The sequence below is a fragment of the Anolis carolinensis genome, chromosome 1 (genome assembly GCF_035594765.1).
Source record: "Anolis carolinensis isolate JA03-04 chromosome 1, rAnoCar3.1.pri, whole genome shotgun sequence".
NCBI lineage: Eukaryota > Metazoa > Chordata > Lepidosauria > Squamata > Dactyloidae > Anolis > Anolis carolinensis.
In genome coordinates, this window is record NC_085841.1 from 310,027,957 (window position 1) to 310,042,468 (window position 14,512).

Consider the following 14,512-nt stretch of genomic DNA (forward strand, 5'->3'; position numbering starts at 1 on the left):
AGCTGGTGTCAAACTGCATTGATTTTCCAATATACTGTAGACGCAGGTATGGTTTTTGCGCCTCTTCCCCTTTAAGACATTCACCCGAGTCACGCCTACTGGGCTTCTTAAGTGTTTCCAATCAAAACTCCTTCCTCTTTTCTTCTCACCAGCAGCCCCGCCCTCCCCGCCACAGAAGCAACTTTGCCGTAACAACCATTTCCCCTTACAGTCCCCACCAACCACGTGACTACAGAGCCCAAGGAGGGGGCGGGCCGAATGCTTTTGTTTTCTCGGGGTGGATGGTGTGGTACGCATACGAAACAAGATCGGCAGCGCCGTCGACCAATTAAAGACGCCTTTCCGTGTTCAGAATGGAGGAGGCGGTTGCTTACTGCGGGCACCAATGGGAGAGGCGGAAAGGAGGAAGGAAGTTGGGGTTGGAGGAGTGGGTGAAGAATTCAGTGGGAAAAGGGGTTTCTTCCTCTGTGAACTGCTGCGAGCTGGGAGCGTTGCTTAGCAACAGTTAGGTAGGTGCCTTTCGCGCGCGTGTTTACGTCTCTGTGGGGAAAGGCCTGGCAGAAAGAAAGTCTCCCTTACTGTCGCCTCGAAAGATGGAGGCTTTGAAGGGAAAGGAAGGAGGTGGTGTCCAGCACGTGGGTGGCAAGCTGCCGAGGTGTGGAGAAGAAAGCGTGACATAATAATAATAATAATAATAATAATAATAATAATAATAATAAGTGTCATTACTAGCTGAAATGCTTGGGACCAGAAGTGTTTTGGGGTTAGTGTGGTTTTTTGGGGGTGGGGTAGACTATATATGTGTACTGTGCATAATGAGAGATCTTGAAGATGGATATCTATAATGTAGAACGGTGGGTCCCCAGGTGTTTTTGGCCTTCAATTCCCAGAAATCCCAGCCAGTTTACCAGCTGTTAGGATTTCTGGGAGTAGAAGGCCGAAACATCTGGGGACCCACAGGTAGAGAAACACTGCTGTAGAATCAATGCCGTCAGACACTGCTTTAACTGCCGTGGCTCAATGCTATGGAATCATGGGAGTTGTAGTTTCACAAGGTCTTTAGCCATCTCTGCTAAAGAGGGACTGGTATCATGAAGACTGCAAATTTGTTGTCGAAGGCTTTCATGGCTGGAATCACAGGGGGAATCTTTTGTTTGGAGGTGTTAGCTGCCCCTGATTGAGTCATGTCTGGAATTCCTCTGTTTTCAGAGTGTTGTTCCTTATTTACTGTTCTGAATGTAGAGTTTTAGAGAAGACTCCAAATGTTTCACACTGTCATTCTGCTCAGTTGGTGACAAGCCTTTTTGTATTTAGCTATACTGGTTCTGGAAGGGCAGAAAAGCACTGCACAATTATACCTGTATTCAAGGCCTTAACAGGTTTGTAGAACCTGCCAGATCTAAACTCAGCAACCCTAGCAATTGAGAACCAGGGTCACCTCTGCACCACAATGAAGCAGCCAGTTGGGGCTTTGTAGGGGAGATGGTATGGAGCTGCGATGGTGCAGTGGGTTAAGCCCTTGTGCCAGCTGGACTGCTGACTTGAAGATTGCCGGTTCAAATCCTCGAGACGGGGTGTGCTCCCATCTGTCAGTTCTAGCTTATGGAGACATGAGAGAAGCCTCTGAGCAGGATGGTAACACATCCGGGTGTAGACAGCCAATTCTGTCACAGCAGAAGCAACTGGAAGTCTCTTCTGACACGTTTAAAAAAGGGTGGTGGTGGTAAGATAACCACTGTCAAATGGTAGGAGTGGAGAACCTCAGGTCCCAGTGCAAATTTTAGTCCTGGAGTCTTGGTCTGGCCCTTGGGTCTCCTAGGTTGCATCTACACTGTTGAATTAATGCAGTTTGACACCACGTTAACTGCCATTGTACAATGCTATAGAATCATGGAAACTGTAGTTTTGCAAGGTGTTTAAGCTTATCTGGCAATGAGACAACTGTCACATTACAACTCCCATGATTCCATATGGCAATAAAAGTGGTGTCAAGTTGCATTAATTCTACAGTGTAGATGCACCCCAAGATTGCTTCCCCATCATTTTGTGGTCTCACAGCTTCAGTATGGAGTTTTTCCCACTCTGAAGATTTGAAATGCCTCTCCTAAGGCTTCCTTACTAGCAGTAAGAACTGTAAGGAAAATGGGTGTGCATTTTTGCTCCTATCCTTGTTTCTGATTTTCTCTTCCATTGGAATGTGGGCCCCAACTTCAGAATTTACTGAAGTCAAATTTGATAATTCAATAGAAATGTTCCCAACCTCTTATTTTGAGGCCATGTCATAAAGAGCCTGATGTTGTAATCTTGCTGAGTCTAAGCAGATCTGGATCTCAGCAATGCAAGTGCCCTTCTGTGATGGAAGATAGGCAGATATAGCAGTAATATATGGCTATAAAAATAACTCCCTTATTTGTTATAATGAGTTCTAATGTGCAATTTTCCATGTAGTTCATAAAACATCATAAAAACATGCTTTTTTAAACTGAATTTGGATTACTTCAGTCACTTCCATTTTACAGGGAAAGATTTTCGATTTATACTGAACTCTTCACATCAGTCACCAGTCCTTCCAATTGCCTTAAAAATAATCTTTTCAAAGTATGATTTATGTATTTGCAATTTGAAAAAGGAAATCTCAGTTAAATGGACACTTATGTTCAGAAGAAATTTTAGACTGAGATGTTAATCTGCAAAAGTAATCAATTTTTCTCATAGTAATAAATAAACCGCCTAGTTCATTTAGAATAGATTAAAATTCTGCCTCTGTTTTACAACCTAGTATTTCACAGAAACACAATTTCTTTTAGATACATTCTCACTTCTCTTAATCTGAATGCAGAATTTTACTTTGCATACATTACCTGATGTTTGAGGACTGTCTGTCTCTTAAATTGTTAACTTCTGCCACATTTGCAATTTCTATAATACATTAGTTGTTATTTGTTGGATTGAAAAGCAATTCTGTCTCTCCTTCTAACCAAATTCTCAAATTAATCCTAATATGTTAATTTAGTTGTATATTTCTGTCCTGCTTTTCCATAATCTGTCCTGTGTCAAAACAAACATAATTTCCACTATGGCAGGCATAATATAATTGTGACGTAAACTGAATGACAATGAAACAGTTCACAAGAAATAATTAGATTCTGAGCTTTCAAATTAGTTCTTAAATAATCCTGCAAAAGGTAACAGTTTTGCTGTCTTAAACCATTAATAACAGGTTTAGGTGAATATTACCATGTAGTGACTATTTTAGATCAATTCAGTTGAGATTCTTGACCTTATTTTTCAACCAATTAATATGTGCTGAATCAAAAACATAGTGTGTGTATAGTATACTGTTCAAGAAATCAAAATCAGAAGCAGGATTAAATACTTTAGAAGGCTTTCTGGTAAGCCTTTCAAAATAATTGTGCTTCTTATTTGCAGTAATGAAGAGAAACAACTGGGGAGGCAGAGAAAACCAGATCTGGAGCAATCGCAGGCAAACCTACAATACCCAACCATACAGGGCACGCAACCACTGGCATCACACAGGAAGGCAAGAGTATGTTACAGTTCTGTTCATGTTTTGAAAATGTAGATTAATGGAGCCCTTCTCTTAGCAACCCTCATTGTCATTTGCCTCAGTAATTTATGGAATAAATGGAAGAATACTGTAGGAGGGCCCTAATGTGTTCTGGATCCAGTTTAGAGATTGAGTTGTTCTGCCAAATAGCCTCTTTGACAAAATAACCTTCTAAAAATATGATTACTATATTTGTCTAGTTTTAACCAGAGACTATTTTTGCCAAATATTCTATGATCCTTGAATGTCCCATAAGGCAGTTTGCTACTTTCGATAATAATCCCAAAGGAGAAATTTATATTTTCCTACTTCACAGATAGCACAGAAATTGGTGTACATTTGGTTTGAAGGACATTTTTATGTCACTTGGAGTAGTGTCACTTTTGATGTTCTTTTCCTCTTCCACATTTACACTTAACCTTCCTGGTAGTATTCATTTTCTATTTTGGGTATGTTTTGTAAGTTAATCTCTCAACAATACTGTTACTATTTTCTTCAAGCATTCTTTTTTTTATAGATATGAACGAGCAGAAAGGCAAACTTCACAGAACCCAGATACAAACCAAGCTGAATCCCCCTCTACATCTTCTAGTGTGTGCCAGAACTCTCCAGTGCCTGGTAAGAAATATTAAGAAAGGTTCCATTTTATAAAAACCGAGATGTGCGCTGCTGTGTGTGTTGATATGAGGATTGTTAGAAAAAATTCTGCCTGACAAAATACCTGTTCTGTTTCTTTTTAGAATTACCAGGCTTTTATTATGATCCTGAAAAGAACCGTTATTTCCGTTTACTTCCTGGGGATAACAACTGCAATCCTCTCACCAGGGAAAGCATTCAGCACAGAGAAATGGAATGTCAGAGGCTGAGACTTCTTGAAGAGGAGAAGAAATGTATAAAAGTATGGTGTTACATTTTATTTGTTTCTTAAATTTTGAACATAGGCCTCAATCCAGTATAAAGATACGTGCAGTGCAGCCATTAGATGTACTTTAAAATATCTAATTCCGTTTAGAATTGTAACTGGTTGCTGGTTGTTTAAGTGGTAACGAGCAAGAAAAAGTAATGAGTTTTATTTGCTTTTAAACACAAGAAGTATGATAAAATATTTTTCTATTCTAATTTTTAATAGAAAACATCCAGGTGTGGGTTGAATTCCTCAATGATCTTACGCAAGAGGCAGTTAGGTTTGTACAGTTCATTCAACTATTCCAGGTAAGATTATTTGACATCTCCTTTCTGTTGAAGAGATCTTGCACTGTAATGCTACCTATGAATTAGTGGACTGGTTCATATTTCATTCTGTAGCACATGAAGGATGTATTTGTGTGCTTTTGGTTTTTAGTCCAACTTTGTCAGGAAATTCTTTTGCATGACTTGATGGAAGAGAAAGTTTCTAAAACATTTCTTGATCTAATGTTGTCCTTTCTTCAACTTTTGTTTTTAAAAGGAATGTATGTTTAAAAGCTATTTAATAATTACTATTTTATTTCACTAATATTACTAGGCAATTTAGTGCAATGGATTCCCCTAATATTAATCTTCAGAAATCAACACATTTAGGAACATCTAAGGAGTGTACACATGTAATATAGCTAAAGTGTCAGCAAGCACTGTGTTTTGTCTATTTTGTCTCTATTGACATTAAAAAATAATATGGTTATTTTAATTTTCTCTTTTCCTCTCTTCTTTGTAGGTTGATTCATGAATTAAAGGTCAATTGTATGCAGAGAAGAAAATTAGAAATTAAGAGCCCAGATTCTACAGTTTCTGGAAACAACTATTTTAAACGTATAGCGGTATGTTGAAAGATCTTCTTTTATGCTAGAACACAGACATTTGTGTTTACATTGAGATACCAATATGATCTTATACAGGCAGCCACAGAAGGTCTGAGGGCAACAAATGCCCCATGTTCCATTACCAATTGACTTCTGTAGTCCACCTCTGCTGCTCGATGTGAGCGCTGAGAGCTGCACACTTTCATTTCCTTTTGTAAGTCACATACAATCGTCCCTTCATACTTGTGAATTTGACTTTTTCAGATTTCACTGTTCACAAATTTGAATACCAACATACTCTGTAGACATATCTAAATCCTCCAATATGACTATATTATCAAGTTTCTCCAGTCATGCTGGGGGACTTAGATACTTCTAGGGAGAACACCTCTCTTAGATTCTCTCAGAGGTCCTCTAATGCGAGTCTGTGTTCAGTTTCCAGCAGAAGTTGACCATAAAGTAATGATGGGATACTTAGGCGTTCCTAGAAAGATGTTATCCAGGTTTTAAAAAACCCAAATTCTTTATTTGCGTTTTTTTCACTTTCTTGGGAGTCCTGTGCCCTTAACCACAGTGGATGTGGAGAGCTAACTGTTTGTTAGAACCTTTATAGGAAGCTTGGTTCCATATACTTGGGGGACCCTCTAGCTGGATCTGTGATATGGGATGGGAAGAATACTTAGTAAGGATTAATCTGTGGCATGTGGGGACACCACCTTGCATTTTGATATGAGTACAAATATTTACTGCTAGTACTGAACCCTCACACAAAAATACTTTACAGCAACTCAGAACAGGATACTTTGGTTTTTTTCAGGCAGACACTGCTTATGAAAGAATATTTACTGTGAATGATGTAGAGCATGGAGGATGTAAATATGGTATTATCAATCTTAGTGGCCTAGGGAAGGATTCTCTTACTGTGGAGATGTATGACAACCTCTACTTCACAAACCGCAAGGTATTGTTCTGTCTTGATTGTTTGCTTACAATGCTGTACATAGTAGCCTTTTTGATAAAATCTTGGCATAATTTCTCATGATTTTAGTTACAATAATAAATCTTGTTATTTAAGATTGTTTTGAAATGTGGGATTTTTTATTTAATTTTTCTAAACCTGTGTATATTTTTCCTGTTTTATACTTTTTTAACTGCTTTTAGCTGTTTTTAAAGGACGTGGAGCTCAGTTGAAGAAGGAAGCACATGGAGGAATTTAGAAATAAAATACTATATCTAGACAACCTATAGTTAATTCTTTCAGTTCTGTTTGTGATTGGAAATTCCTGTCTTTAGGAAGCAAAGATATTCAGCAACTATTTCTTCTTGAATGGCTTCTGAAATTAGTGTTGACATACAGCTCTTCTGATATATAACCTTCTGGTTGCAGCTATTCTGAATTGGGATTAGATTTCCACTGAAGGAATAAATATGTAGTTTGTACCTCTGGTATATATATAAAAACCAGCATGTTTTCTACCCCTTGGGGATGGTGCATCTCAGTTTTGTCTGATATTTCGACTTTGAAGTAGGGCTGTTGTGAAGTTTATTTGTGGGACTGCCTTTGAATTAAATTCAGAAACTGTAGTTGATTTGGAATACCATTGTATGGCTGCTGATTGGATATTGAGAATGTATATCCGCTCTTCTGAAGCAACTACATCAGCCTGCAGTTTGTTCCAAGGCTTAATTCAAGGAAGTGGTGGAGGTTACCTTTAAAACCATTCATAAGTTTAGGGGCTATTGTATTGGAGAGATTGCTTCTTTTCATAAGATGCAGCTGAGAGTGTTGTTACACACCTTTATTTGGCTGCCCCCAAATTTACTATGCATGATCAGACATATTCAGTGGTGACATCACAGTTCAAGCATCCTTTCTCATATAAGGTTTGTTGCTGAGTAGAGAAAAATCTAGGCGTTTCAATGTATTTATTTAATTTTTTGGTATTGTGTTTTCACAGTTTTATAGAGGTTTTAGACTTTTGTTCACTCATGTAGGAGAGATGGTACGATGTAATGGATTAAGCACTGGGCTATGACTCTAGAGAACAGGATTCCAGTCCCCACTCAGCCAAGGAAACCTATGGTGTGATGCTGGGCAAATCTCAGTCCCAGAAAGGCAAACACAACTCTTCCCTGAACAAATCTTGCCAAGAGAAGGCTGTGATAGGTTTGGCTTAGGGTCACCATAAGTCAGAAACAACTTAAACACAACATCAACAAATGCTTACATATATTTCATTATATTATGGTATATGCAATGCTTCAGAACTGTCCTGGGAATGTTTTTTAAGGGATAGAACACATATTTTTAAATATATAAGGAATTTATTCTTATTGTCAACTGTCAGCTTGTTTGGACCTTATTTAGACAGAATAGCTACAGAATAACTGTTATCGTACCAAGCCTGAAAAGTCATCAGAACACTGCTGAGACTGGGATCTCTTCTCTTATAAGGCAGTACAACCCTTGTATCCATGATAGATATATTCACAGACTTCGTTTGGAACACAAAACTGCACATAATAGTGAATCCTTTTGAAACTAAAGACTTCTGACCCCAGAGTTATACTGCAGAATCTAACAAATGTCTAGAGATGACATATTTTGTTGGATATGGAAAACAAAACTGCTGGTATAGGCGTTGTGGATACAGGGATCATGCTGTCTTGCCTGCTTGCCTTTTAGATCAGCTACAGCACCACAAAGCGGTCAGTTCTGTTTGTCTTATGGGGTGAGGGGTGGTCGCCCTTTTAATCAGGCCAGACAGATACTATGTATCACTTATTTTTGCTTCCATTAGATTTTTTTTGACATGCAGTAAACACTGAGTATCTTCTGGGATATAGTTGTTTCTGTTACTTTACAAGTTATTGCTTCCAAAATGAATGCTTAGTGTGATATTTTTCCTTGTAAACAAATCAGTTAAAGGAAACTGAGACAATTCTGTTTAAAATAAAAAAAATATTTTGAAAGTTTAACTGGGATCTGCCCATCTTATTTTTCTTTCTGATTATGTTCTGCCTCAAATATTCATACCTTCTCAGACTTTTTCATATAATCAGAGAGATAGAAAAGCTGTCTAGTCAGGTCCTGTTCAAAAACCTCCAGTAAAGGAAACTCCATCACATTCCAAGGCAGGTTATTTTACTGTCAAACAACTCTTACTATTAGGAAATTCTTCCTAATGTTGTGGTGGCTGTTTTTTTTTTTAAATTCTGTTCTTGTTCCAGTGTGCTTTACCTGTTGTTCCTTTGTTTTTCTGTATTTATAAGGTGAATTCTGTTTGTTGGGCCTCGTTGAGTCATCCAGATTCCCATGTTTTATATCCTTTTGGTTAAAATGAAGAAACAACAGCTAATTAACATGTGTTTCAAAATCATCCCTATTCAGGAATGAGTGTATACAATTTTCCACAGAAAAATGATACCCTTGCCAGCATAAAGCTATAGCAGGAAAAGGAGGAAGATACTTAATGAGCATCACTTTGCAGACAATGTGACCTAAACTAATAGACAACAAAAGTTTGTAAAATTCTAATCTGGGAGTGAATTGAAAGTGAGATGTAGTGGTTGCCCTAATTTGGGCAGATTGAGTACAGTGGGTTCTTTGTGTCTCCTCAGGTTTGGTTCCAGGACACACACACACCAGGTGGATGCCAAAATCCATGGATACTCGAATCTCTTTACATACAGTGATGTAGTAAAATGGTGTCCCTGATATAAAATGTCAAAATCAAGGTTTTCCCTTTGTTTTTGTTTTTTAAAATATTTCCAAGCCATGGATCGTGGAATCTGTGGATGCAGAATTAATGGATATGGAGGGCCGGCTGTGTTGCCCGGTCTCTTCCAATACCCTTCCAAACCAGAAAGGGAATGCAAACTGCTTACAAGGAAAGAGGTTGGGTTGCAAAGAACATGTACTTGGTGGTACCTTTGCGTATCCCTCCCTCTTTCCTACCAACCTCAGTGGGCATCAGCAACCATTCATTAATGACAGCAGCACTTAAATGGAAGATTTAAAACAACATAATTGGGAAGCAAAAGTGATTAATCATGTCCAAGTTGTGACTTTGCCACAAATGTCAGACATTTCTCTAAAATCTTCCACATTATTAAAGAGTTAAATATGGAAATGGTTTTGTACAGCTCTAAAAAATAGTATTGCTGTTTAAATAAATACATAATAATTTAATAATGCTGAATATTAAATGGTTAATAATTACCATTCTTCTCTGTGCTTTCCTTCCTTTATGATGTAAAGAGAGGAAATGCCTTTTGCTCCTCAACAACATTTTTGGAGGCACTAGAAAAAAGAGAAATAACCACTTTAAAGTAATCCCAAGAATCTTGCTTTCTAGTGTGTGTTATACATCCTGAAACTGTCTGAAAGTGACTGTTTTCTAGTGAAATATTTATAAGTGCTGCTGTAGCAGAGGTAGATCTGCTTCTCAAGTTGATATTAAGTGACACATTTTGCTCCTGTGGGAGTTGTTTGTATTGCCTCTTTAATATCCTTAACTGCCTCCATCAAGCTGTGCCTCATGGGTGTTGCAGAAACACTAGGCTGTGCCAGTTTGCTCCCTGCATCCTTATTCAGCAACTCTAATACAGGTATTGCATATATTTTGGGGGTAGGTTTGTGTATATAGCTATTGTAATGGAGGGTTGATCTTTCAGTTTTTTCAGTGCTGTTTCTGTAGACGTTAATATCAACCTTGAATTATATCCATAAAATTATGAAAAAATAGAATTACTTGGTTTTGTGCAAAGTTCAGAATTTAGAGAAATTTCTGCTTTAATTTTCTTTTATTAGGCTAACCAATATAGCCTCAGGAGTTTGTCTTGGGTCAACATGACTACTACTGCATTTGTATTCATTTAGTATATGTGCAGGTGTGGATGCTTTGGTGGTTGTTTACCCATATTTGAAAAAAAAAATGGTCTGCTGCTGCCAAAGGTTAATATTTATGATTCTATATCGAAAGGGTGCTTACACATCCTATATGAGATAGGAAAAATGAAAAATTTGGACAGTTTTGATAGAGAACATTTTACCTGTAAATTGGGACAAAAAGTATTCATTCAATAATATTGCCACTGCATTAACCAGCAGTCAGTTTCCCCATGCAGCTAAGTGCTCCCATGAGTAGTTTAGTTATACAACAAATGCTATGTATGCTATGTTTGAGTGAAACTCAAAATCATATTAGCATTCAGAACCGAGCGAGTCAAACCGAACATGGCTATGTTCCTATCTTAGGGCATACGCCGTGGCAATAGACGCTGCAAAGAATTCTTTCTTTGCAGCTAGTATTGCGTCCGCACAGAACGCAATATGAGGATGTGGACAAGGTGCTTGGAGAGGTGAGGGCTATCACATGCATCCTAGACCTCTGCCTATCCTGGCTGGTGAAAGAAGCCAGAGGGGGATTGGCCGAGTACAGGTGCAGTACTCATATTGACCCATGGATAAATTGGCCCATTTTTTAAAGTTGGTTCTTTACTATAATTTTTATACTTATACATGAGGCATGGACAAATTTGGACACCCCCCCCAGGTGTTTTGAACTGCAGTTTCCACAATTCCTACCAGCTGTTAGGAATTGTGAAAGTTGAAGTCCCAAACACCTGGAGGGCCCAAGTTTGCTCATGCCTGGTATAAAGAATAAACTTAATTCTGTCCCATACTTTGAAATGTAGAATCTGTCCTGGTTGAAAGGCTAGCCAGTTACACATGATCCAAACCTGTGACTGCCTCCTCTTTTGTGTTGTTTCATTATCTGAAGCATGTTTTTCAGATGAATTGCTGTTTTATGCCACTAGAAGAGGAAAGGTTGTGTTACAAAAACAGTTTCAAAATGAGTGATGTATTCATTTCCAAGGTGCTACTAAAGTGAATGAAACTGTTTTAGATGAACACACAGCCCAATGTGTCTTTGTTTATAGGCCTGTTCCTGAGATTATTTGGGGCACTGATACAGAAAATTGCATTGGATAGACTTCATCAGCTCTAGTTTCTTAGATATGGTTATTATGATTTTCTGTGGGTGAGCACATGGCGATTGGTAGATGGCATATGTTCTGTATCTCAAAAACTAGAGCCGATAGGGAGAAACTGTTGTGTTTTTGGAATCAGCAATTCAACTTTACCCAAAAGCAGGTCTAACATTTGAGGCACCAAAATGTGCATTGTCCAGTGATGAACTTGGTCTCCCATAGACCATAGATATCTTCCATGTGATGCCAAAAATTTCTTTTCCTATTTCTTTTAGGAGACCAACCAGGAATGTTGTGCAGCTTTAAGATCCCCACAGCCTGGTCCTGTGCCTGGTGTTTAAATCCTCAGGCTGACAACTGCTTTAGTACAGGTGATATGAGATAGTGTTCTACTTCTATCAAACACATCTAGGGATAGCTACTGTATGTTGAATATTGAGCAAAATGTGACAAGATCCAATATTCAGAATAGAGCAATGCCTTTTTTTACTAACCTTTGTTGTACATATGATTTGGCTAATAAAGATATCATTCTTAAATGGATTTGTTTCATCCTTCTTCCACTATGAACTTAATTGTCCAACTGGCACTTACTCTTTGTTTGCTGTAGGTTTAAGTCAAAAAGTACTTGTGACCAATACAGTAACTGGTCATCGGCAGACGTTTGATACCAGCAGTGATGTCCTAGCACAGCAGTTTGCTACCCAGGTATGTGAGACATTTTTGTGAGAGAAGCAACTTCTGACATCCTTCCACACTGATAGTTTTGAATCACAATGTCTAATATTGGCAATGAACAAAAGGAAGGAAACGAAAGAGCAGCTACATATGAATAGTTGTCAGAGCTTCAGGTGGACAACCATAACAGTGCTGTTCTACATATCTTTAATATTTGAGACTGCTCTAATTGTTTCAAAATTGTGTTTTAGGATTGTTTAAATATTGTTTTTAAAAAATTTTAAGGAATGTTTTAATATATTTTTATTTATTTCATTTTTGTGCTGTTTTTAATTGCTTTAATTTGTTCATTCCCTCAGAGTGAGGCAATGATTAAATTTAGTAAAATCTGTTTAAGTTCTTCCTTGGCCTTTTCAGACTCCAATGCTATATAATGGCTGCCGTTCAGGGGAGATTTTCAGCATTGACGTTCGTCAGCGTGCCCATAAAGGGCAGACATGGAAGGCCATTCGTCTTTTCCATCATTCAGCAGTCACATCCGTTAATGTTTTGAAAGATGAGCATTACCTTATGGTTGCAGACATGGAAGGCCAGGTAGAGATGGGTTTCTTTCGTAAAAGCTGCACATGTTTTACTCACATGTTTCATGATCTTTCCTTTTAATGAGAAAGATGTGTTTTCCTGTTACTCTGTCAACTTGCAGGTAAAACTCTGGGACCTGAGAAAACTAAAATGTGTGAAAGAATACAGAGGCCATCACAATGAACATGCCACTCTCCCTTTGCACATCAGTGAGGAAGAGGGGTTTCTTACAATAGGTATGGCACATTGTTACATGTACAATTGTGAAGCATTTTTTCAAAAGGCACCAAATCTATCTGAACAAATTTTACAGGAATTGAATAATAAGTGCTGAAGATATGCATTTTTTTGCTATAAAATGCTGTTTCCAAGTCCTATACTAAAGTGATCTGATACATTTTGATAGTTCTGATCTGTACATGATATTCTACTCCTAACCAACAATGTGCTGCCACCTATAACTCGTTTTTCAATTTTTTTTGAAATTTTGGAAATAAACTCCACAATTACATTGACTCAGTGATGGGTTTGCTCTGCTGGAAAACGGAAAAGAAAAAGTTCTTTTTATCCTCTTAAGTATAAGTAGAAAATAATGATGTACAGTAGTGACATATCTGAATTATGAAAAGATGTTAAGTAGTTTGTAGGACTCCATTGAACATACTGTTACCCTTTCTCTCCACATCCTTCTTTCTGGGTTGGTGTTTCCTCTGTTGGTGTTTCATACTGCTTCTTACTGTGTATTAGTCCCATATATCCACAGTGGCTTGGGCACTTTTGGCTCAGAAAACTGTCTGATACTATTTTGCTACCTAAAGTGAAGTGCAAAAGTCTCTCCCTCGCCATCATGTACAGTATTTAAAGAAAGCCAATCAAATTGGCACTTTAATTTTTGTATATTTAATGAAACAGGGTTTTCCACCAGATTGATGTATTGGACCTATGCAATTCATGTGGCATATATAAATCCTTCTAACATTTCTTAAACCCCAGCATCTGCTGCCTGAGGCCATCTCCTCTCTTTGCCCAATAATAGGGCTGTTGCTGAAATCTGCAGAGCGCAGGCTGACATGAGAAAGCAAATAGAAAGTGGCTGTGTTATGATAAAAATATTAGAATGGGTAGAAAAATGTAGGTCCTAGAATATTAATTTTTATTTTCTTTACCTTTGCCTCTCAGTGGGTCAGGACTGTTATACACGAATTTGGAGCCTCCAAGATACTCACTTGCTACGGACGATCCCTTCTCCATATCCATCTTCCACGGACTCCATCCCAAGTGTAGTGTTCTCATCGCGGCTCGGAGGCACCCGAGGAGTTCCTGGCCTGCTTATGGCAGTCAGGCAGGATCTGTACTATTTTTCATATAAGTCAGATGACCCTTATTGCCTATATACTCAAGACATGGACCATTCCATTCTCCTTAGTGACTGAAAAATAACAATATAACTGGAATCTAAATTATTAGGGTATGGACGTGGCTTGTTGTTCTTTTCATCCGTAACATTTTGGAGCTTCATAATAATGTCAAGAACATTTTTTTCTATATTTTTATGGAGTATCAAAAATAAATTTAAAATGATTATGTTTTGCTCTTTCCAAAAATGGCTGGCTTATTATTTAAGAATGTATGTGTCTTTGTATGTGTGTATATCAAGAATGTTGGCTAAGAGGCTGTGTTAGCTCACCAGGGAATGTTAGAAGACTGCACACTGTCCAGCAAAACAAAAGGGACTACTGTATAGGAGTCATTCTCACCATATTTTCAGGCCCAGGACAGGTTGTGAAAAGTTGTTGGGAAGCTACATCCATCCATCTAACCTGGTCAGTAGAGTGGTGTGGCTTCCCACCAGCCTTTTTGCAACCACAGCCACCTCTCCCTCCTCCATCCACAGCAGGGATCTTTTGCT

The 14,512-nt window shown here is 38.1% G+C and overlaps 1 protein-coding gene across 4 annotated transcripts; it reads left to right on the plus strand.

Annotated features, from left to right (window-relative positions):
* The first annotated feature begins 350 nt into the window (after positions 1–350).
* On the plus strand, positions 351–14,207 carry dcaf4 (DDB1 and CUL4 associated factor 4). 4 transcript variants are annotated; one of them, XM_008103863.3, is made up of 14 exons: positions 351–509; positions 3,430–3,547; positions 4,086–4,186; positions 4,309–4,466; positions 4,698–4,780; positions 5,262–5,364; positions 6,164–6,307; positions 8,620–8,669; positions 9,878–9,957; positions 11,619–11,714; positions 11,954–12,051; positions 12,439–12,615; positions 12,725–12,839; positions 13,783–14,207. In XM_008103863.3, the coding sequence occupies exons 2-14, from the start codon at positions 3,432–3,434 to the stop codon at positions 14,034–14,036; spliced, it is 1,575 nt and encodes a 524-aa protein (XP_008102070.1). In that variant the 5' UTR covers positions 351–509; positions 3,430–3,431; the 3' UTR covers positions 14,037–14,207. The 4 variants fall into 4 exon arrangements, with proteins under 4 accessions (XP_008102070.1, XP_008102076.1, XP_062824165.1 ...); XM_008103869.3 differs by having other exon boundaries at positions 3,430–3,541; XM_062968095.1 differs by lacking the exon at positions 351–509 and adding an exon at positions 520–655.
* The last annotated feature ends 305 nt before the right edge of the window (positions 14,208–14,512 follow it).